Below are 25,425 nucleotides of genomic sequence, written 5' to 3'. Positions count from 1 at the left end.
TTCCTCTTTAATTTTAACTGCTTTTCTTTTGCCAATTTTATTTTGTCTCTGCTTTTTCGAAATTTTTTTAAATTTTTTTTATTTTTTAAAAATAATTTATTAATTCTTACTAGTACTAAAAGATAGATCATTTATTAATGAAGAATATACTCATCATAACTTTAATACGTATAATGAAATTCATAAAATTCTGAATATAGACAAGTTTTTAGAATTGATCTAATAGCAAAGAATTTAAATAGCAAAAATGCATTATTTAACTCATATATTTTTATATTTTTGTATAGATATATGCATTATGTAATTTATTTTTCATATATATTTTGTATTTGAACATATATTTTATATGAACTGCTGATTTAGTGGTTAATTTTTTTTATAATAATATGGATAGAGTTTTAAATTCAAATTTCATTACCGTGTTAGTTATAACTAAAAAATTTCTAAATATATACTACTCAACAAGAACATAGATAGAACATATATAATTGTGGATGTTTATCTAACAAACCAGAAAGCGTGAATGCGTGATTATAATAATACATAGGCAATTTCATAGTTACTACGCTATCAACGATCTCATAATCTCTATCAACACAATCGAAACTTCTTTCAATTGTTTCTTTAAAAATCCTGTTCATGGGACTCATCTTCGCATTGAACAGGTTAACAATGCAATGAACTTCTTAGGCAATTGTATTTATTAGATCGGTAATACTAAAAAGACAAAAAAATAAAAAATAAAAATTTGTCTTATTTAATTTTTATTAATTATTATAATTAATAAATATTAAATAAAATAAATAATTTTAATTATTTTGATTAATTTATTTTTGTTATGAAATATTTCTGTTATTATTATTATTATTATTATTATTATTATTATTATTATTATTATTATTGCCTTTAGAGTATTAGGGGTGCAAATGAACGAGAATAAAACTTGAAAAGACAGTAACTTTTTAGAAATTTTACAGCATGTGAGTTAAGTAGGGGTATTCCAATAATTAACGTCTCCTTTTAATTTATTAAATGCAAAAAAGTGTTCAATTATGAGTAGAGTTGTTAAACTTTATGAATCTCTGCACAATTTTTTGTTTAAAAAAAGAAAATATTGGCAAAAATAATGGTCTTTAAAGTATGAACATTTTCTGCTGTGTTTCTACTAACTTCTCACGCAAAACTTTCATTGGATTTGTATGAATTTTTATATAGTTTTTTTTATTGAACTTTAAATCTTTAAGTTGTAAAAGTTTTAAAATCATGTCATAAAACTATTTTTTTTAAATTTTTAATATGATGGAAGAAAATATATGAATAGATATATCTCTAACAAGTCGAATTAGTCGGATCAAAAATACTATTTGTACACTAAATTCAGTCACTAAAATCAATCATAAATGTATTTATATATAAATACATGTGTAGTTTAATTTATTTTTCAATGTGTATTTATATTTCAGCCTGTATTTTATACTTGTGGCTAACTTTGGTAGTCGATTTTAGTGTATACCTAGCATAACTCTACCGAATTTATATTAAGAGCAGATAATGAGCCAATAGGCTTGAAAAACAAAAATAGAAGGCTTGCCTGTATAAGTTGATTTCATGGAAGTTGAAACAATGATATCTCAGCAAAGACTTAGATTCTGCTTAGAAAGTTCTTGCTTTTGTTTCACTAACTATAAATGCATGCTTTGATCCTAATCTCTCTCTCAAACATGAACCACTTTTCAGGAACACATTGAGATTTTGAAGAAAGGGATGGGCAATAGCATGGTGACTTACACCAAATACAAAAGCTTCTTGTTCTTTATCAAAAAGTACAAGGAAACTCAGCATGTTCCACCTCATGACCTCAAGGATGCATTCTCCGAGTTCGCCAGAGGAGCCTCCCACATGTCTGCGGAGCAGCTCCTCCGGTTCTTGGTGGAGCACCAAGGCGAACAAGGCTGCACCTTATCCGATTCGGAGAAAATCCTTGAGAAAATTTTAAGATTGAAAAGGCTGCCGCCGACGCAGGAGGAGGAGGAAGAAGAGTTACTAGAAAGTGTTGATGTTGATAATCAACAAAGAAAGCAAGAGATAACACTTGATGACTTGTTCCATTTCTTGCTTCTTGATGAATCCAATGGACCCTTGAAAGCCGAGGTAAGGTCTATTTGCGTCGTTTGATCCAGGTAACCGAGACTAAACCATTCTTGAAATAATAAGTAACCATTCTTGAATTGTTCTTGACAGGCACACCATGATATGAGTGCTCCATTGTCTCATTATTTCATATACTCAGGACACAATTCCTACCTAACAGGGAATCAAATAAGCAGTGATTGCAGTGAAGAACCAATCATAATGGCCTTGAAGCGCGGCGTGCGAGTAATTGAGCTAGATTTATGGCCAACTGCAAATAAAGATGACATCAAAGTAGATCATGGATGGTACTATAAGCTATCACAATCAAAATCTCTTTTCTTACATGATCTTAATTGTTGAGAATGTAAGAAACTAATTCATTTGATTATTGTTTTTTTCAGGACACTTACTAATCCTGTTTCAGCTATCAAATGCCTTGAATCCATAAAGGAATATGCTTTTTTTGCATCTGAGTATCCAGTGATCATAACTATAGAAGATCATTTAACAAAAGATCTTAGAGATAAATTTGCAGAGGTATGCATTTGAAGCTTTTCTTTTATTATTCTTCTTTAAATTATTCTAATTTCATTTCCCTTTTGTTTCTTGCAGATGGCAACTCAGATTTTTGGAGAAGTGCTTTTCAAACCTGAAACAGGTTGTTTGAAAGAATTTCCTTCACCGGAATCACTGAAAAACAGGATAGTTATATCCACCAAGCCTCCAAAAGAAAGCTTCGAGGCGAATCGAATCAAGGACAATGGAAACTCTTCTCCTATGCAGAATGGAAGTGATTCATCTGAGGAAGAAACATGGGGAAAGGATTCCCCAGATTCCATGGTGAGAATTGATCTAAGATTTACTTAAATAATGATACAAGCCCTTGTGTTCTAAATTCTAATGTTACTTCGTTCTTCATGTTTCAGCAAAATGAAAGTGATGGTGATAATGAAGGATGTAACAATTCGTGTGAATGTGACAAGAAATCATACCAACAATTTTCACCTGATTACAAAAGCTTAATCACAATTCAGAATAGAAAATTAAAGGGTAGTTTGAAGGATAAACTGAACCCTGATGGTGATCTTAGACGCCTTAGTTGGAGTGAGAAGACCCTTCTAAAGGCCTTAGAATCTCATGGAACAGACATTGTTAGGTACACACAAATTTTCATCACATCACATTCTATTACATGTATTTTATGAAAATTTCGTACATTCTTATTTCCAACTGTTATATTTTTCAGGTTCACCCAGAAAAATATATTAAGGGTATATCCAAGCGCGATGCGAGTCAAATCCACAAATTTTAAACCACATATTGGGTGGATTTATGGAGCTCAAATGGTTGCATTCAATATGCAGGTTAGGGAACTATTTAAGATTGAGGCCAAATATTTTCAATTGAAGAACTTAAAATGAGATTACAAATATATGTTATGTTAAATTTTTTAATGTAACAGGGGCATGGAAAACAACTATGGTTGATGCAAGGGATGTTCAGAGCAAATGGAGGATGTGGTTATGTGAAAAAGCCTCAAATTCTAATGCAGAGACATCAGTGTGACAATGATTATGATCCTAAAGTTAAAATGCCAGTGAAGAAGACATTGAAGGTAAGCATATATCAGCTATCACTACTGTGTATACTATCAAATTTCTTTTGTTATATATTGAGATTGATCATGATATCTTAATAACAGGTAAAAGTGTACCTGGGGAATGGATGGAACTTAGATTTCAGTCCTACACACTTTGATAAGTGTTCTCCCCCTGATTTTTTTGTAAAGGTCAGTTCTAATGCATAAGTTATGTTTAGTCTTATTCTTGTAACGTTAATTTAGATAGTGTTCAAAAGTTTTTTCTACGACATAAATACAGAAACAGTAGATATAAAAATACATTTGATAATTAAGACAAGAAATAGATTGATGTATAGTTGTTTTTATGTGAAATTAATAGTTTAATATTGTTAGATGAATTGATATGTTCAACTATCAATTTCATATGCAAACAACTGTTTGTGAATCTCCACCTAGTTAAGATAGAGATTCACATGGAATTGTCTTTATATAAAGTTGATAGTTGAGAATTGTTAAATGACTTAACATGTTTGATTAAATTATCATTTAACAGTTATTATAAACTTTATATGAAAATAAATGCATTTGAATCTGCACTTTAGAATATTTTAAAGTAGAAATTTATATACAGTTATTTTCATATAAAATTGATAATCAAAACTGTAAGATAATTTTATATGTTTGACTATATTGTTATTTAACTGTTTTTATTTTTTAACTTTACATAAATACAACTGCATATGAGTTTCTATCTTAAGACAAAGTAAAAATTCATATGCAGTTGTTTTAACGTGAAATTAATAGTTAGTACCCCTTAGATGATTTTACTTGCTGAAATTACTATCAAACACACTTTACTAGTGTTTTATTATGGAAGTAGTTTTAGAATTGAGGGGGGGTGTGTGACAGATTTGTACGGTTGGAGTTGGAGCTGATTGTTGGAAGAAGAAAACAAAGGTAATAATGGACAAGTGGTTCCCTGTTTGGGAAGAAGAGTTTGAATTCCCATTAACGGTTCCAGAGCTTGCTTTGCTGAGAATACAAGTGAAAGACAAAGATCAAGGCAAAGATGATTTTGCTGGCCAAACATGCTTGCCAGTTTCAGAGCTTAAGCTTGGATTTCGTTCTCTTCCTTTGTATGACACAAAGGGAGACAAGTTCAACCATGTAAAGTTGTTAATGCGCTTTCAATTTCAATGAATTGTATACATATATATTAATCAATCATTTTCATTGGGTAAGTTACGATCCTCTGATCTAAATCCTCCTATTCCTAATATTTCTAAACTTATGCTTTGGTTGAAATCAAAATAAGCTTTCTGGCTTTTTTTTTTAATAGTCAATAATAATAAGGATGAATATATCCTAAGTATAATTTAAAGCATTTGATCTCAGAAAGTTGAATTGAAAAGACAAAATGGCCAATTGATATCTTTCTTGTTTTGCTCATGCAGAGACCTTTTTTGTAATAGTTTATTAAGATAGAAATTATAACATGACAAATTAACCAATTCTTATTAGCTGTTTCTGTAAACTTAATTTACAATGACTGATTTAACAAAACAACTATTAGAATTATAGTTTTAAGGTTGGAGATTTATCCTATCTTAAGAAAATTACTATTTATTCACATCTTAACAATTAGGATAATGATGCTACATAATTAAAAACAAATTAAAGAACCCTAAGGAACACTAAAAAAGAAAGGTTCCTTCAAGTTCTAGTGGTAAGCCTGGTAATTAAGTGGAATATACGATGGTGAAGAACTGAAGATGAACCTATTCGTCATCCATCTGTGAGGTTGGAAATATGCTACAGCGGCATAACGGGCAAGAATAGGGCGATTGCCGGTCGGCACAACGCCGGAGCCAACGGAATATGCAGCTTTCATGGAAAACATGCGAGCAATTTGTGCGAACAACTTCTACACTTGAATCTTCAATACTCTGGCCAAACTCTTCCAAGCAAATCGCGCATTGTTGTTCAGCATCATCTTCTTGCTTATCAATTCTGGGTCTCTCCAACAGATTCACGAGTTGTGCCAGTTCAGGAACGTTTTGACGAAGATCATCATTATAGAAATCAGAATCTTCTACAACAATGTGCGTAGTAACATAAAGGTTCACAACAATCTCCGGCATGCTGGAGTTACAACCTTCATGGCTTCGAATCGTTCTTGCGGTTTCGCCCATTGCAGGTAAAATTTGGTCCAATATCTGATGGGATACAGGCAATGAGGAGAAGACGTCATGTAAGAAAGCGGTGTTTTCTCCATTGAGGTCTGTGAAGGGAGTACAATTACACAGGATATCGGAAGGAACCAAGAACGCTTCATTGGCCAGAGTTGTAGAAGAAAAGTCAACCTCAGAGTCAGAGGTTGGACTTGTGGGTTGAGTAATTTGGATCAATTCTTTGGTGAAACTGAAGATGATGGAGAAGCAATCGTCGAAACACAAGTCTTGTGGTATGCTTGGATCTTCAATGGAATTGATTTCCCAAGAAAAAGAGGTGAATTCCATTGCAAGGCGGTGAAAGTAACTGGTTTAGGATTCTGATGTTTTGTACTCTATGGCCATGTAGTTTTTATAGAGTTTGTGAGTTTTTTTTAACCAAAAGAGAATTCTGTTTATTAATGAATGCAATCTTTATCTTAATCTGTAGATGGTTTTAAATATGGTTTTGATTTGTTAGTTGTTACTAATTGATATTTCTGGTACATCTTAAATTGTTAAAAAGATTTGAGAATATGTTAGAGAATCAAATCTCAATAAATTTGAAAATTGGATTGAAATTATTGTTGTTTTGGAATTTAAAAATTATTATTGTTTTAATTGTATTAAAGTTTACATTTTGAATTTACTCTTAAAAAGTTAAAATATTTTTATACTGAATTTTAAAAAACTAAAATATCCTTTTAGAATAATTTTAAAAATATTAAAAAAACAAGAGGTTAATTTGTTAATTTCTAAAAAAGAAAGTCTTTTTCAATGCATTATTAACCTTGAAATCAACACAATGCACTTAACTTTTACCCAATTTATAACCGCCCGAACTTTTTAGTTTTAACTTTTAAGAATTAACTAATGGCCGTTGTAAATGTCCAATATTTTTTTTGCTGAACATGAAATTAATATTTTCGTGTTTGCTTAAGAAATGAATAAAAAATTAATGAAAAAAAGTAGATAAGATAAAATAACTAAAAGAGATTTTTGTTGGCTAAGAAAAACAAAATAAAATCCTTGCAAAGTCTTATATAGTTATATCTATTAAGAGTAAATGTCTATTTTTTACTATAAAAAATTGAGGCGCGGATAATATTGACTATGACTAATAATTTAAATTAACTTTGTACCATGAAAGATTTATTCCGTTTGATATTTTTAATCAAACGTCAATTTTTTAAATTTGTTAAGTTTTGCTGTTTATGTGGCTGTTCATTATCCTATGTGTCATTATTTTATGGGTTAAGTATGATTTTGATCCTTAAGATATGAGTTGAAAATTTTTTTTATTTCCAACAATTTTTTGCTTACAAAATCGTTCTTAAGGTTTAACTTAATTTTAAAATTATCATTCAGATCAAAATACTCATTCCCCTTCTTCCCCAAAATCAAGTAGAAGCAGAAGGAAAAGCAGAACCAGAAGCAACAACAATAAAACAATGTAATAAACATTAAAAAATGGGTAATGGATCAATAAATCTGTATAATGAAATAATAAAACGATATAATCAACCAGAAGTAGAAATAGAACAACAACAACGATAACAATGAAACAATGTAATCAACCAGAAGAAGAAGCAACTAGAAGCAAGAACATAAAAGAATCATAATCAGAAATCAACAACATAATAGAAGTAGAAGCAGAAGCAGAAGGAATTAGAATCAACAAAATAACAGAAACAGAAGCAGAAGCAGAAGAACAACAACAGAGGCGAGTGACCGACGAGGAGGACGAGGAGGAGCAGCGGCGACCAGCGACCAAGTGAGGAGGAGAAGCAGAAACGATGAGCGGCGCGACGTCCACGCTCGCAGATATGCTGGCGTCGATGTCGAGGAGCAGCGGCGAGGACCGAACGACGAGGAGCAGCGGCGAAATCCCGCGACCGAACAACAATGTGTAGCGGCAGCAGCGAGAAGCAGCGGCGGCAGATTCCCTTCCCACATTTCCTTCCCCCTCTTCTTCCCTAAAAATCCTCCTCCCAGCGTGATTCCTTTCCCCTGATCCCCAGTCCTTTAACTCATTTTTTAATATTTTTTTAATTATGAATAATTTGGTAATAAAAGTTAAAATTTTGGTAAAAATGACGATTTTAAAACTAAGTTAAACTTTATGGACGATTTTATAAGCAAAAAAAAGTTGGAGACAAAAAAAATTTTCAACCCTTACTTTAGAGACCAAAATCGTACTTAATCCTTATTTTATTTTAATTTAATAATAAAACACTTCTCCTCTAATCCAACGGACGTTGTCGCTTTTTACCGGTATTCATCGTTTGTAAACGTTGTCGGTGTAGTTGCTGTCGCGAAAGTCTTCTGTGTCGAAAATTCAGAGCTTGTGCATTCTCATCTTAGTCGTCGTTATTATGTTAACTTGTCCTCAAAGTACTCGCCATCGCCTTTCCGTCGTTACTTTCGCCGCCTGTGTTCTCGTTAGTGCCTGCCTCTACTCTTTCTTTTTCCATTGTTTTTGTTTTTTAAGTTAGAGCAAAAGCTATTTTTGCTGAATTTTTTTTAGTAATGATTTGCTTTGAAAATTTTACAAATATTTTACTAATTAGGTTACAAACCAAACCATCAGGCTAAACTTTCATTTGATCGTGTGGGTTTATAAAAGAGCCATTTCATCAGATGCATATCGATTGATAATATAAAGGCATTCCAATTCAAGCGATTTAAATATTCAAAGGTGTGGATTTTTATTTGATAATTTTTATTAGGCACTAATCCCTTATTTATATGTCGGCTACGTAAAGCCTTATAAATTGACACAACAATACAAACAAAAAACACAAAGATTATTTGTTGATGGCTGATTAAATTGTTAATTCAGAATTTTATTCATTGTTAATTTACTAAATTTTGTTTGTTGTTAATTTTTAATTTAAATATTTTTTTGAAATAAAAGCTCAACACAGTAAAGTGAAGCATTTAAAAAGTCCAGAGTTACAATGTAAACACTAAACAAAAAACCGTAGTTATTTTAGACATTGTCATCAACAACTAGACAAAACAAAGTCAACCACTCTATGTAGCTTTTAATCGACTTGGTAATAATTTTCGCAACGCATATTTTTTTATTCCTGAAAATTTTGGTATTCCTTTTCAACCACATATTTCAAATGATAGCAAAAAAATCAATCAACCACCTGTTACGTTCGACTTTTGTTACAGGAGCTCCTGTACAACTCTCAAAGTGTTATTTTATTTTACAAGGATTTTATTTTGTCTTTCATAGCCAACAAAAATCTCTTTTAGTTATTTTATCTTATCTACTTTTTTTCATTAATTTTTTATTCATTTCTTAAGCAAACACGAAAATATTAATTTCATGTTCAGCAAAAAAAATATTGGACATTTACAACGGCCATTAGTTAATTCTTAAAAGTTAAAACTAAAAAGTTCGGCGGTTATAAATTGGGTAGAAGTTAAGCGCATTGCGTTGATTTCAAGGTAAATGATACTTTGGAAAAGACCTTTTATTTAGAAATTAACAAATTAACCTCTTGTTTCTTAATATTTTAAAAATTATTCTAAAAGGATATTTTAGCTTTTTAAAATTCAGTATAAAAATATTTTAACTTTTTAAGAGTAAATTCAAAATGTAAACTTTAATACAATTAAAACAATAATAATTTTTAAAGAGCAATGCAGCCAGCAACTTTTGTAATTGGTAGCCAGCAAATAGCCATTAATGATGATTTAATGGTATGAGATTAGTGTGCAATTTCATCCAATGATTCACATTTTTCTGCTGATTACATGTTGGCCAAAATTAACAAAACTGCTGTCTCTAGACTTTTCCATTTTTAAATTCCAAAACAACAATAATTTCAATCCAATTTTCAAATTTATTGAGATTTGATTCTCTAACATATTCTCAAATTTTTTTAACAATTTAAGATGTACGAGAAATATCAATTAGTAACAACTAACAAATCAAAACCATATTTAAAACCATCTATAGATTAAGATAAAGATTGGATTCATTAATAAAACAGAATTTTCTTTTGGTTAAAAAAACTCACAAACTCTATAAAAACTACAGGGCCATAGAGTACAAAACATCAAATTCCTAAACCAGTTACTTTCACCGCCTTACAATGGAATTCACCTCTTTTTCTTGGGAAATCAATTCCATTGAAGATCCAAGCATACCACAACACTTCTATTTCCACGATTGCTTCTCCATCATCTTCAGTTTCACCAAAGAATTGATCCAAATTACTCAACCCACAAGTCCAACCTCTGACTCTGAGGTTGACTTTTCTTCTACAACTCTGGCCAACGAAGCGTTCTTGGTTCCTTCCGATATCCTGTGTAATTGTACTCCCTTCACAGACCTCAATGGAGAAAACACCGCATTCTTACATGACGTCTTCTCTTCATTGCCTCTATCCCGTCAGATATTGGATCAAATTTTACCTGCAATGGGCGAAACCGCAAGAACGATTCGAAGCCGTGAAGGGTGTGACTCCAGCATGCCGGAGATTGTTGTGAACCTTTATATTACTACGCACATTGTTGTCGAAGATTCTGATTTCTATAATGATGATCTTCGTCAAAACGTTCCTGAACTGGCACAACTCGTGAATCTGTTGGAGAGACCCAGAATTGATAAGCAAGAAGATGATGCTGAACAACAATGCGCGATTTGCTTGGAAGAGTTTGGCCAGAGTATTGAAGATTCAAGTGTAGAAGTTGTTCGCACAAATTGCTCGCATGTTTTCCATGAAAGCTGCATATTCCGTTGGCTCCGGCGTTGTGCCGACCGGCAATCGCCCTATTCTTGCCCGTTATGCCGCTGTAGCATATTTCCAACCTCACAGATGGATGAGGAATAGGTTCATCTTCAGTTCTTCACCATCATATATTCCACTTAATTACCAGGCTTACCACTTGAAGGAACCTTTCTTTTTTACTGTTCCGTAGGCTTCTTTAATTTGTTTTAATCATGTAGTATTATTATCCTAATTGTTAAGATGTGAATAAATAGTAATTTTCATAAGATAGGATAAATCTCCAACCTTAAAGTATAATTCTAATAGTTATTTTGTTAAATCAGTCATTGTAAATTAAGTTTACAGAAACAGCTAATAAGAATTGGTTAATTTGTGATGTTATAATTAATTATCTTAATAAACTATTACAAAAAAGGTATCTGCATGAGCAAAACAAGAAAGATCAATTGGCCATTTTGTCTTTTTAATTCAACTTTCTAAGATCAAATGCTTTAAATTATACTTGGGATATATTCATCCTTATTATTACTGACTATAAAAGAAAAAGCCAGAAAGCTTATTTTGATTTCAACCAAAGCATAAGTTTAGAAATATTAGGAATAGGAGGATTTAGATAAGAGAATGGTAACTTATCCAATGAAAATGATTGATTAATATATATGTATACAATTCATTGAAATTGAAAGCGCATTAACAACTTTACATGGTTGAACTTGTCTCCCTTTGTGTCATACAAAGGAAGAGAACGAAATCCAAGCTTAAGCTCTGAAACTGGCAAGCATGTTTGGCCAGCAAAATCATCTTTGCCTTGATCTTTGTCTTTCACTTGTATTCTCAGCAAAGCAAGCTCTGGAACCGTTAATGGGAATTCAAACTCTTCTTCCCAAACAGGGAACCACTTGTCCATTATTACCTTTGTTTTCTTCTTCCAACAATCAGCTCCAACTCCAACCGTACAAATCTGTCACACACCCCCCTTCAATTCTAAAGCTACTTCCATAATAAAACACTAGTAAAGTGAGTTTGATAGTAATTTCAGCAAGTAAAATCATATAAGGGGTACTAACTATTAAGATTAAAGTATTATTTTTATCCCCAACGTTTGGAATAAATTCTATTTGTGTCCTTAATATTTAAATTGTCCTATTTGTATTCTTAGCGTTTGTAAAAGTGATTCAATGTTATCCTGTCGTCAATTATATATCATGAGCGCTTTAGTTTGAGTTTTGAAAATCTCTTCTTGGAGTTAGAATACAAATGTCTGGGATAGAATCGATGATCCACTCTGAAAAATAACTCATTAAAAGTTGAAACTAATTCTTACAACATTTACATAATTCATTTTTCTAGGGATATAATTGAATCTAAACACAAATAATAGGTATAATATTAAAATCGAACACATCCAAGTGAGACCTAATTGAAAATGAATATATCCAAATAAGAATAATTGAAAAATATAATCTGATTTGTTAATATAATTGATAGTAGGATAACATTGAATCAATTTTATAAATGTTAGGGATACAAATAGAACGATTTAAACGTTAGGAACACAAATAGGACTTATCCCAAACGTTGGAGACAAAAACAATACTTTACTCAACTATTAATTTCACGTTAAAACAACCGCATATGAATTTTCACTTTGTCTTTGAGATAAAAACTCACATAGTTGTATTAATGTAAAGTTAAAAGATGAAAACTCTTAAATAACGATATAGGATGTGTTTGAAAACCCATTGGAAGGAAAGAAGCATGTTTAAATTTTGGTAAATTCTAGCCTATCCTTTCTATAATAACATGTAATTTACCCTTTGTGACATGTCATCTTTTAATTGGTTACTATGTTAATTATGGTTAAACTATTGGTAATTAAATTATAGCCCAAAATGGATGATTATATAATTTACTAAAATATTAAAAATTCAGTCTTTCATTCTTCCCCCAAATCATTCTCCCACACAATGATGTCAGATGGTAGATTTCTGTGTTCAATCATCTCTTGAGGTAACTTGTCAACATTAGTTTCATGAGGAATGGAGATAACAGATGAACCTTCATGTTTTTCAATTCGAAAAACTTCATAAGGTGCAACCTGTTGAGAAAATAAATAAATAATAATTTGCTAGCTTACTCATTAAACTAAAGCATATGAATACAGATAATTGTAGGACATACCTTCGTTGTGAATGGGGATGATTGATAAAAATATAACTTTACTTTTTAATGTTTATAGAAATTATATATTTATCCATCTTATAAAAATATTTAATTACAAAATTATCCTACTTTAGTTAACATATTAACTCTTATTGAGTTAAATTAACTCAAACTAAAACTAAGCATCTAATTAAAACATACCACGTCACGATGGGTAATTTACATGTTGAAATAGAGAGGGTTGGGTAGAACTCACCTTAAATTTTTTGAAAGCTTCAACTTTTGGTTTGGCAAATTTTTTTCTCATGAACACATAAGTGATTTTGCTGCCAAAATCACGTTTACAAGAAGCAACTATTTGTAACTTCTGCGTTTTCTTAATTGGCTTTTAGCCATAGATACTAACAATTTATTTACTTTTTACCAACTTTATCCTTTATATATGTTATTGTATTATTTATAAAATTCTTGTTATTTCTATTTATATGAGTTCTATTTTCTATTATTTATTATTTTTATTTTTTTCAACTATTTGTTTGACATTATACACTTTTATAATTGTGATTTGTGTGTATTATATTTATTATTATCTTTTTATAATATAATTTATTAATTCTATTAGGTAAAGTAAATTAAACAAAAAATTAACTGTAAATAATAATAATAGTAAAAAATATAACGTAAATAATAATAATAATAAAAAATTATAACATGCTAAAAAACGAGTACCAAAAATACTAAAAATATATTATATAAAAAGATCATCAAGAACTTTTAGATTTGTTTCTATCACTATAAAGTAAATATTTATTTTTTTTATTATTCTCGATATTCTCTTTTATAATTCTCTTTTATAATTGTAATTCTCGTATATTATGTTTTAGTGTAATTTTTTATAATATAGATTATGATTCTATTAAAAAAGATAAATTAAATAAAAAATTAATCATAAATAATAATAAAATCATAAACGTTGGATTCCAAATTAATTTTAAGAATAAAATTATTGATAGTACTAGAATAAGAGTACGATGTAAAAAATACTAAAGTAACATTTAATATTTAGAAAATGTAACATATTTGATTAAATATTCTTATATAATAAAATTAATATTTACTTACTATAATAAAAATAACATATAAAAATAGATAAAATATATTTTTAAATAAAAATAAAAAAATATTAATTTTATTATAAAATTAACTAATAAGATATATTTAAATATCTAAATTAAAATAATAGGATAAAATAAAAAAAATTTAAGTTGATGTCCATTTTAGTAATTTTTTATCTAAAAGTAATTTTAAATGGTATAAAATAAACAACATTTATTTTACTATAATCTATTTTAATACAAAAATTACCAAACATAAATCACTTTAATACAAATTTATTTTTTATCGAAATAAAATTTATAAAATGCAAACGGGCACATAGTCAAACATATAAACTTAGATTTTATAATACTTCAATACTCCATACATCACCAAATAACATACCTTCTAGATTTTACATGAAATGTGTTAGTTTGGGTAGAACTTTTTTCACTCAATTAAACTAAGAGTTCAATAATATCGGCACTGATAGACGTATTAACCATACCACTAATAATAGATATAAACCCAACAACGAAAATACTATTGTACGTTAAAAAATAAAAAAAGACTATTATATAAAGCTGAATTTTTGTTTAGACATTGTTAAAGTGCCACTAAGAGGGCACAATAAATATTCCGTAACCATAAAACGACATACCTAAAAACCTGCATTATTGCTCCATATTAGTATTATGAAAAAAAGCTAATAATGTATGAATAATTTTTCTACTGCAAAATTTGTGTGTATCATCATCTTCACATACAAATATTATATTCTGTAACAATAAAATAATCCCGTTATTTCTGCACTTTTATAATAAATACCGTTTTAATATTAATTTTTTTATTGCTAAATATGTATTTCCTTATTTTGTTAATTAAAAAATAATTTAATATATAATTAATTAGTAACACATATATCTATTCTATTATATATAATTAATGGCAGATGCTGTCCTCAAGATGTCCTAAATGTCTTTTTTTAAAGATGCTGATGTGTGATATCACATGGTAATTAGTATTATTTATAAAATCGGTTAATTTATTTTTTAAATTTGGTTGACTCGGCCGGTTTACATAACCCGGACTAGGTTATGCTTTTTTTTTTAACTTTCGAAACAACGTCATTCATCAAAACCCTAGCCCTCACCCTTCACCGTCTCCTTCCGTCCTCCCTCATCGTCACTCTCTCACTAAAACTGAGCTCTCTATCTCTGTCATCGTGGCTCACTAGCTCTCGCACAAGCTCTCTTTCTCTCTCGACTCCGGTCTCTCTCACTGTCTCTGGTGTCGCACTCAAGCTCGTTGTCCCTCTCTGTGTCGTCAGTCGTCTCCGTCTCGCTCTCAGTCACGCTTCTCGCCTTTTCTGTTCTCGCCATCACCGGCGACAGAAGCAGTAGGTCCCGACATTGGTCGTCATCACCGCTCCTTGTCTCATCACCGTCGCGCACTCAATTGCCTCCTTTGTTGTGCTCGTCATCGCCGGCAGCAGAAGTAGTAGGTCCCGGGACTGATTGTCGTTGTCGTCTTCTTGCTTCGACTCTCAAATTTATTTATACCATGGAGAACAGTTTATACAACAAAAACAATATCCAAAATTCAAGGCATGCACTAGCATTAGCTATTATAGTGGAACTTAAGCATAGCTTTGGTGCTTCTTGTGGTGCTTCTTGTTTTTGCACCAATCTTGTTTACTTATTGCCTCAAGTAATGTATACATGAAACAACAAAAGTATATTATGTTTGGATTTCGTAACATATTTTGATTTTTTGCTAATGCAATTTTATTGAAAAATGTTGAACTAGTGGACCTGAAGCATTTCACAGTTTTTGCATGGTGATACTCTTGAAAACACTAGTTTGATATTCTGTCCTGTGCTGCTGTGTCTTATCAAAACAGAAATAAATGAAAAGAATTTTTGTATGACCAATGATTATATGTGTATTTGTTTGGAGTATTTTCAATATTCCAACCTTGTTGTGATGTTGTTGTTGATTTTGTATGTTGGTGTATAGTTTTTTCATCTGTTGTGCAATTGTGTTTGTTGCTATTTTATATATGTTTATGCTGCTGCTGCTTGTCTTGTGTCTTGTGTGTTGTGATGTTAGTGGAAATTTCTACGAGAACTGTGACAGAAGTTGAAGTTTAAGGTGCTGGTCTCATGAAGACAGGAACGCTCTCCTCTGTAATAGCCAACTTCTCTGCCGCCCCTCCTTTGTATACATTTTCGGTTCTAAAGTCATATTAGGATTCTTTTAGTAACATTTCATATAATGTGCTCCAATTCATTTAAAAATCTAAAATGACATAATATTTTTGTAGTTGCTTCACTTTTACCCCCACCTCACGGAAAAAAAAACTGCAGTCACTTCACTTAAATAGATTATTGCATGACACCAAATAAAAAAAATAGATGATTACATGATTTAGTCAAAGAAAAGTTAAGCCCATGAGCAAGTACCAAAAGAAAAGGATTTGTTTTACTTAAGGAAAAGAAAGTGTTGAAAGTAATCTTACCCAAACAACCACCAGTATGTACCTTTCCCTTACTAGTACTTCAATGACTAGTGTATTTTCTGATCAGTTTCAATTTTAGACAACTAGTAAAAGTCATTTTGTGTGAGTCAGCTTCAAATAAATAAAGCAATTATAAATAAACTTATTTTTCAAGGCCATTTTATTTGAATACTCTAGAACTTTATATTTAGAATACAATTATTTATGGTTAGTTCAATAATCACTCTTGCTTTCATCTTGCGCGTGTAAAGATGCAAAGCTTATTTCCTGCAAATAAAAGAATAGACAAAGTGGGTTAATATTTAGCTCATTCACTAGATAAATAGATTCAAAATAAAGAAGCACTAATTGATAAATAAATTTTATTACATAATAAAGAAGCATTAATTGATAAATAAATTTTAATACTTCAAGACCAAAATATCATAACATGTCACAAATTGAGCACACAAAAAATGATGATGGAATAAATCAGAGGTACAAGTTTAGAAATACAAACTAGAAACAAAGTTCTATTCAATGCTTTCCTACAGTTAAAGAATATAGGAACTGTAACCTACCTTCTTTATGTACTTCATCATAATAGACACAAGTTTATAACAACAAGGGGCGCCATCTTCCATCTTACACCAACTTGAAGGTAAAATATTAACTTTTTCCCCACTAACCACTAATGCCTGCCATTTCCTCTGTTCTTACCACCACTAATGTCTGCTCTGTTTCCATTTCCTCAGCTCTTGCCACCATAATAACCGGTGGTTCCTTTTTCTTTTTCTACTTGGTTCAATTATAATAACAACATTAGAAATGGTCTTTTTTAAAAGAACCAACTAAAAAAGGAAAATATAACATAATTAAAATAAAGATATTGTTCATACCCTGATCCAACACCAAGGTCCAGGTCCAATTAAAAGGCCCAATCCAAAGATTAGCCTTCATTCGACACGAACCTTCTCTTAAGAAGTCGGATTTAACCACGACTTGCTCTAAGGAAGTCGGGAGTAAAGATTAGCTGGCAGATAACACCCATTCAAATAAGTAACTATCCCTAAAATCTCTCAACTCACTTCCAGGAGCCATATCCTAATTTTCCTAAGATAAAGGGACGGTTATCCTCCTTAAAAGGTGGAACTACTCCAACGGTGGTTATTGGTTCACCACTATAACTACACTGACACCCCTCAGGTATCTCTAAGTTTCAATACTCTCTAAACTTGCTTAGACCTTGCTGACTTAGGCATCTGAGTGTCTTTGCAGGTACCACTCCCCATTATTCTTTCGTGCGCACACAAGTCGGACAGAGGCTCCCACACGTGAACCTAGTCAAAGGGCTCCCTCCTCTAGACGATTAGACCAACTCCATGAGTCCAGCCCACTAATCTCCGGTTACCCATCGTAACATTGGCGCCGTTGCTGGGGACCCGCGAGATCAACCAGTAATGACGGACAATTCACCCGAAGATGGCCACACAGCGTCTGATTCTGAGCAAGAGAATCTGGACATTAGAAACAACAATGAGGATGTCGACGCTCACCAAGGGGTGACCAATCAGCTTAAAGAAGGCACCTCAGGACTGAAAAATCTGAAAACAAAATCTTCTGAAGGGCGCGAATCAGCAAAGGAAGGACAACCTCACGCAGTAGATTTCATGGGATTGTTCCACGACTACCAAGGGCGCCGGGAGCAGTTGGAGCAAGAGTTAGAACGACAGCAAGAGGCAGAGAGAAACTTGAGGAATGAGATCGAGTGACGAAAAGAGTTAGAAGAAAAGCTCTTAAGGCTGGAGTCCACTCTCAAAAGTCAAAGCTCCCGTAGCGACCGAGAGGATTCCCCCTTGGGAGGAGAAAACCCATTCAGTGAGGACATAATGAGGGCAAAGGTTCCAACGAACTTCAAAAGCCCTGATATGGACCTCTACGAGGGGACCACAAATCCAAAGCATCATTTAAGCAACTTTAAAAGTCGGATGTGCTTGGCCGACGCTTCTGATGCTACTCGCTGCAAGGCTTTCCCGACCACCTTGACGAAAGCAGTGATGAAGTGGTTTGACAGTCTTCCTCCAATGTCGGTCACTAGCTTTGACGACCTCTCGCAAAAGTTCTTGATGTGATTCTCCATTCAGAAGGACAAAGTAAAGCATGCACCGAGCCTCCTTGGAGTAAAACAGGAGGTTGGAGAACCTTTAAGGGACTACATGAAAAGGTTCAATAAAGCGTACTTAGAGATTCAAGACCTGCCCATGGAGGCAGTAATTATGGGCCTAGTAAATGGACTTCGAGAAGGCCCCTTCTCCCAGTCCATATCAAAGAGGCACCCGACCTCCTTAAGCGATTTACAAGAGAGAGCTAAGAAGTACATCAATATGGAGGAAAACGCCGGGCTTCGAGAACCAAATTGGCGATCCGAGCACCCTCACTCATTAAAAGAGAAAGAGAGAGAGCCCATGAAAAAAGAGGAAGTCGACCCCGAAAGGCCTAGGAGATATCACTCCTATACTCCTCTAAGAGTTCTCCTAGTTGATGTATACAGGAAAATTTGCCATACTGAAAGGCTACCACCCCCTAGACCCATCAAAAATAAAAGGGGGGAGGGAGTCGTGGCGACTACTGTGAGTACCATAAGATATATGGCCACTCAACAAATGATTGTTACGACCTTAAAAATATGATAGAAAAGCTGGCCAGGGAAGGTCAGTTTGATAGATATCTCATGGAAAGGTCGGACAATCATAGAAAAAGAAAGCGAGATGACGACGACCGAAGGGATCCACCACCACAGACCTCGGAAAGACATATATATATGATCTCAGGGGGATTCGATGGAGGAGGCCTCACAAAGTCATCTCGCAAGAGGCACTTGAAGGAAGTCTACTAGGTCGGGAGCGAGGCCCACAACCTACCAACTATCTCATTCACCAAAGAAGACGGGCAAGGAATCATTCCTGTACATGATGATCCAGTGGTGATAACCATGGTCCTTGCCAACGCCCATCTTCACAGAACCCTGGTAGATCAGGGGGAGCTCAGCCGACATCCTTTTCAAATCAGCGTTCTATAAGTTGGGGTTGGATGAAAAGGAGTTAAGAGCTTATCCTGACACCCTGTATGGACTGGGGGATACACAAATAAAACCACTAGGATTCATACCCCTTCACAAAATTTTTAGAAAATGGGCGAGATCCAAAACTCTGAGCATCGACTTCATAGTCGTCGACGTGGGGTTAGCCTACGATGCCCTAATCGGCAGAACTACCCTAGATCGGTTCAGAGCAGTGGTATCCACCCCTCACCTTTGCATGAAATTCCCAACACCAGAGGGAGTAGCAACCATCAGGAGAGACCAGAAACTGGCAAGGAAATGCTACAATGAAAGCCTGAACTTGAGAGGAAAAGGCAAGAAGGTGCACACAATTGAGCTCGGGTGGGGTCCGAGCCAAGGAAGAATTGTGACCACAACTCGAGGGAAAAACTGAGGAAGTACAGGTCAGAGAAGAGGAAGAAAAAAACACCAACATAGGAGCCAACCTGAAAGAAGATTTGAAGAAAAAGCTTATAAGGCTCCTACAAGAAAATTCTGACCTCTTTGCTTGGAAAGCTTTCGACATGCCAGGGATAGATCCCGAACTCATGTCGCACAAACTATCAGTATACCCTGGTTCGCGACCTGTTCAGCAAAGAAGAAGGAAGCTTGGACCTGAATGAGCTCAAGTAGTGAAAGAACAAGTGCAAGCCCTCTTAGAAGCCGGGTTCATCAAAGAGGTCAAATATCCGGCGTGGATGGTAAATGTGGTGCTAGTCAAGAAGCAAAACGGCAAGTGGAGGATGTGCGTCGATTACACTGACCTGAACAAGGCGTGTCCCAAAGACCCATATCCACTTCCAAGCATTGATACCCTAGTAGACTCCAGCTCAGGGTACCAATACTTGTCATTTATGGATGCATACTCGGGATACAATCAAATTTTGATGTACAAGCTGGATCAAGAAAAAACATCATTCATCACGCCTAGAGCAAACTATTACTATGTGGTCATGCCTTTTGAGATCAAGGCTGATGAATAAAGTGTTTGCTCCTCACCTTGGAAATTTAATGGAAGTCTATGTAGATGACATGCTATTGAAAACCAAGGATGAGACCGACCTCTTAACGGACCTCTCGCAAGTCTTCAACACCATAACCGCATGGGATGAGGCTAAATCTCACAAAATGCACCTTCGCGGTAGAGGTTAGAAAATTTCTGGGATTCATGCTGACACAAAGGGGGATTGAAGCAAACCCCCGACAAGTGTAAGGCAGTCCTAGAAATGAAAAGCCCGTCTTGTCTGAGGGAGGTCCAGCAATTGAACGGCCGACTTACAGCTCTCTCCAGGTTCTTGGTAGGATTAGCACTAAGATCCCTACCACTCTTCTCTCTACTAAGAAAAAGATGCCAATTCGAATGGACTTCTGAATGCGACAAAACATTTCAGAAGTTCAAAATGTTTTTAAGCCAACCTCCCATTCTAACTCGACCTCAAGTCGGGGAAGAACTTGTCCTGTATTTGTTTGTAGTAGACAAAGCTGTAGCATCAGCTCTAATACGGGAAGACGAGGTCGGGCAGCATCCGGTTTACTTCACCAGTAAAGTTCTACAGGGCCCTGAACTAAGGTATCAAAAACTAGAGAAGTTTGCGTATTCCTTAGTAATAGCCTCACGAAAGCTACGACCTTATTTTCAAGCCCACACAATAAGGGTACGAACACCAACCCATGAAGCAAATCCTTCAGAAGACGGATATTGCGGGTAGAATGGTTCAATGGGCAATAGAGCTCTCCGAGTTTGATTTAAAGTACGAAACTCGGACGGCGATCAAAGCCCAATGCCTCACCACCTTCGTGGCGGAATACGCAGGAGACCAAGAAAAAGCTTCCACTACATGAAAACTATATGTAGATGGATCCTCAAACAAAATAGGAAGCGGTGCAGGCATAATACTAGTCAACCAAGAGGGAACCCAGATAGAAGTCTCCCTCAAATTCGAATTCACAGCTTCTAACAATCAGGTAGAATATGAAAAAGGGAAAGGATAAAAAATAGGGTCTCTAAAAGGCCTAAAGCAAGTACTACAATAAACAGAATCACTAGGCCTACGGTCAGACGCATCGTAAACACTCACCTAAAATAAAACATGCAAAGTAAAAGCATTTCATAAAAGAGGAGAAGGAAAAGAACTGACCTTTACTTCTGGAGAGGATCAGGTGCGACAGCAAGCACTCGAAGAAGGAAGAAGCTTTCTTTCGAACGAAGAGTGTAAGTGAAAATATTTTCAGAAATGAAACAAAGAAAGAGAGGAAAAATATTTATAAACACGCCTAGGGCATAATGGTAAATCAACGTAATCATTAAAGAGATGCGCCGTTACCAATGTAACTACTCCCCACGCATAAATACGAAACCTCAAATGGATACGACGTTTGATTAGACGCGACGGTCGGAAATTTTGAATGACGTTAGTTTTTGAAAAATCACGTCGGTTCCCCACCATGTCGGCTACAAGCCTGAGTTAAAATACTCGAGTCCAACTCTTAAAGAAAAGAGATTATACTCGAGTAAGGGAACTGTTCATACCCTGGCCCAACACCAAGGCCCAGGTCCAATTGAAAAGGCCCAATCCAAAGATTGGCCCTCATTCGACACCGACCTTCTCTCAAGAAGTCAGATTTAACCACGACTTGCTCTAAGGAAGTCAGGAGTAAAGATTAGCAGGCAGATAACACCCATTCAAATAAGTAACTACCCCTAAAATATCTCAACCCACTTTCAGAAGCCATATCCCAGCTTCCCTAAGATAAAGGGACAGTTATCCTCCTTTAAAGGTAGAACTACTCTAACGGTGGTTATTGGTTCACCACTATAAATACACTGACACCCCTCAGGTATCTCTAAGTTCCAATACTCTCTAAACTTGCTTAGACCCTTGCTGACTTAGGCATCGGAGTGTCTTTGTAGGTACTACCCCCTATTTTCTCGCGTGTACACAAGTCGGACGGAGGCTCCCAGACATGAACCTAGTCAAAGGGCTCCCTCCTCCAGACGATTGGACCAACCCAACGAGTCTAGCCCACTAATCTCCGGTTACCCATCGTAACAGATATTAAAATGAGTCAATGCAGCACCAAATCATATGAATTACTGCAAGTTCTTCTTTAATATCTTCATTGCATATACAAAACTTGAAGATACAAATATGCATGACAACGATAAATTTAAATTCAACAATGACACAGGATTAGTTGTTTACATAGTAGCTCACTAATTTTGTAATTCAAATTCAATGGCGTAAGAGGCACACACACTGAGGCCTGAGCCATTTTGTTTAATCATCCTTAACTCTGTTTAAAAACAACACAAATAATAGTGCTTCTTCAGCAACAATACCTGCAATCGTCTCATCATCATCATCATCATTAATCACTAAAACTAATTAGCACCCTCAATTTCATTCTTGCTATAATAATGCTTCCAATCTTCTTTATCAACATTCCTTGGTCTTCAATTACCAGCCTCCATCAAGGTCAGAAGACACACACACTGAATAAGATCATAGAAGACTACAAAAAAGAAGAGCCGTGAAGGACAAAGAGGCTGACGAACGAGCTGCAACTAAGACCAGTGAAGATGCTTCTGTAGTGGTGATGAAGACCGGGCTGGTAGCGGTGACATTCAGGCTGTAATGAGGGAATGCAACGATTCTACTTCATCCCTCAGATGCGAGAAGACGACAATTTTACGTTGAAACTGTCAAAGTGAGACACAGTGGGAGTAAGAGCGGAGGAGCGTGACGGTGAGAGAAAAAACCATAAAAAAACCATTTATGACCAAATAATAAAAACCGTTAAGGATGAACCGTGTTTTGATTTTACCAATACTACATGTCAAAAATTAATTGGTAGAATTAATGTGTCTTTAAAAAAAGTTATTTTTTGTGTGTTTATGTAAGTGGCGTCCATAATTAATTAGTAACACATATATTTCCTTATTTATACATATATTTATTTTGCCTAGCTTTATGGCCTATGAAAACATCAAACTAAAATTTATGAGTTTGCATTTTATATGTTTTTACGTTATAGGCATTTTGTATGTGTCACACATGTCATAACATGAGTAAATAAGAAGCATCTAAAATTCACACCACTCCGACTAACAAAGACTTTTGAAAATAATAATTGGACAACATTGCACCATCACTGTTTTTATTTTAAAACTCGGAGTTGCTGGGGATGGATACAATGACACCATATAGATAAACTATTGAGAAACTTTTGTTTCTCACCCCTCTCTCCGTACCATCTTCAGGAACAACGCAGTACTGCTCGATTGAGGTGAAAAGACAAGTGCACTCTTAGGAGCAAGATATCAAGGACGTAGATACGAAACGTTAAGCGCTTACCCAAATTCATATTAGGGAGGAAGAATAGACAATGGTTTTAGTCATAGTTATACAAATTAAGAGAATTGGGATTTTCTGTGTATCTTGTTTTATCTTTATTGAGTGATTGCAATTGTGACTATGATATTTCTTTTTTATTATTATTTGGTATGAGTAAAGCTTGTCATTATTTGTGCCTTCATAGTTTAGCATGCCCGTTTTTCATGTTAGTACCTCCAGATCCACTTATATTTGTCAACTAGTAACTATTCTAATAAAAACTAGTTATTCAATATTTTTACATATATAGATTATTTTATATAATGATTTCATATTATTTTTAAAAATTTTGTAAGGTTTTGAATATCAACGACCAATATAATTCAAATAAGACTTAACCCAGTTTAAAAGCATTAGGGTGTTACAACAGGTAGAATACAAGTACTGTAGGTAGCAAATATAACAATTAACATAGTAAGTTCACTTAGGCATTCCGAAGAATGCACAAGCAAGCAATTCAAATAATATGCATATGATGCATGCTTGCCCTATGGCTTATGAGTCTCATCTGTCGGTTATCAAGCCAACCTAACAAGTCCGACTGCTAACCCTGGACTGTCTCTCGATGCACATCCCCAAGAGTCTATGTATATCTTTTTCTTATTCATATATATAAATTTTGCTCATTGGGGGATTTCCTTCCTGTGAATTTATACGTGCCCGGTCACCCTTACGTCGTAGAGTCAACAAAGTATTGAGTCTCAACTTGAAACACGCAGTGGCAAGCCACGGTACTTTATCCAGAAAAACTCATATTTCAGATAACATAATTGCATAAGCCTCATTTCTTTCATATGCATTCATAATCATTTCATAATAATTCATTATAGTCATAACATTACTTATATATAACATATATTTGCACTTTTATACATAATACATCATAACCCGGAGTAAGTGGGGCGAACGACGCCCTTGCATCTATCCGAGGAGCCTCTATATACTAACCAACCTGGAGCAAGTGGGGCAAAACTACAACCCTTGCGTCTACCCAGGAGATACGTTCTCGTATGCCTAGGAGGAACAAAAGAGGGGATTCTAACCTCCCACTATCTCGCTGGGGGAGATTTTACAATATCAGGAGGAACAAAGAAGGGGATCCTCACCTTCCACCATCTCCTGGGGTCGCACTTTCAAGAAAGAGTGCTCAGATGAAATATTCATTTCTTTCTTCAGTCAGTTTTATAATTTAAGAAGTATATATACATATATTTATGCCACCTATCTTCTCATACCTAATTCATCATTTCTCAAACTTTCTTCATCTCTAATCGAGTTATCATCCCCCTCCTAACTTCTTCTTATTAATCAACACATAAATAAGGTTTAGGGGCTAAAAGAGTAAAAATAAAGCTTTAGAGATTCGAAATTAGGTTTTAAAATATAAAATTAAGTTTGCTGAAAATAGGGGTCATGCATATGCATGGGAGTGCATTACCGAAATGTCACGCATACGCGTGGGCGTACATTTTTCCTTCCTCGCGTATGCAAGCGCCC

At 34.1% G+C, this 25,425-nt stretch overlaps 3 protein-coding genes across 3 annotated transcripts; 2 read left to right on the top strand and 1 right to left on the bottom strand.

The window, feature by feature from the left end:
- The first annotated feature begins 1,620 nt into the window (after window positions 1–1,620).
- Window positions 1,621–4,956, top strand: LOC107457717 (phosphoinositide phospholipase C 5). Its single transcript, XM_016075882.3, has 9 exons — window positions 1,621–2,151; window positions 2,242–2,438; window positions 2,535–2,670; window positions 2,746–2,973; window positions 3,060–3,289; window positions 3,380–3,497; window positions 3,596–3,748; window positions 3,836–3,922; window positions 4,625–4,956. Exons 1-9 carry the CDS (start codon window positions 1,765–1,767, stop codon window positions 4,913–4,915), a joined length of 1,827 nt encoding a protein of 608 aa, XP_015931368.1. The 5' UTR covers window positions 1,621–1,764; the 3' UTR covers window positions 4,916–4,956.
- Window positions 4,957–5,493: 537 nt separating this feature from the next.
- Window positions 5,494–6,234, bottom strand: LOC110273517 (uncharacterized). The gene has a single exon (XM_021126652.1). It carries the CDS (start codon window positions 6,232–6,234, stop codon window positions 5,494–5,496), a length of 741 nt encoding a protein of 246 aa, XP_020982311.1.
- A 3,803-nt stretch (window positions 6,235–10,037) lies between these two features.
- On the top strand, window positions 10,038–10,778 carry LOC110273516 (E3 ubiquitin-protein ligase AIRP1-like). The gene has a single exon (XM_021126650.1). It carries the CDS (start codon window positions 10,038–10,040, stop codon window positions 10,776–10,778), a length of 741 nt encoding a protein of 246 aa, XP_020982309.1.
- The last annotated feature ends 14,647 nt before the right edge of the window (window positions 10,779–25,425 follow it).

Source organism: Arachis duranensis, chromosome 7 (genome assembly GCF_000817695.3).
Source record: "Arachis duranensis cultivar V14167 chromosome 7, aradu.V14167.gnm2.J7QH, whole genome shotgun sequence".
Taxonomy (NCBI): Eukaryota; Viridiplantae; Streptophyta; class Magnoliopsida; order Fabales; family Fabaceae; genus Arachis; species Arachis duranensis.
The sequence above is the reverse complement of the archived record's forward strand: the minus strand, read 5'-3'. Positions and strand labels throughout refer to the sequence as shown.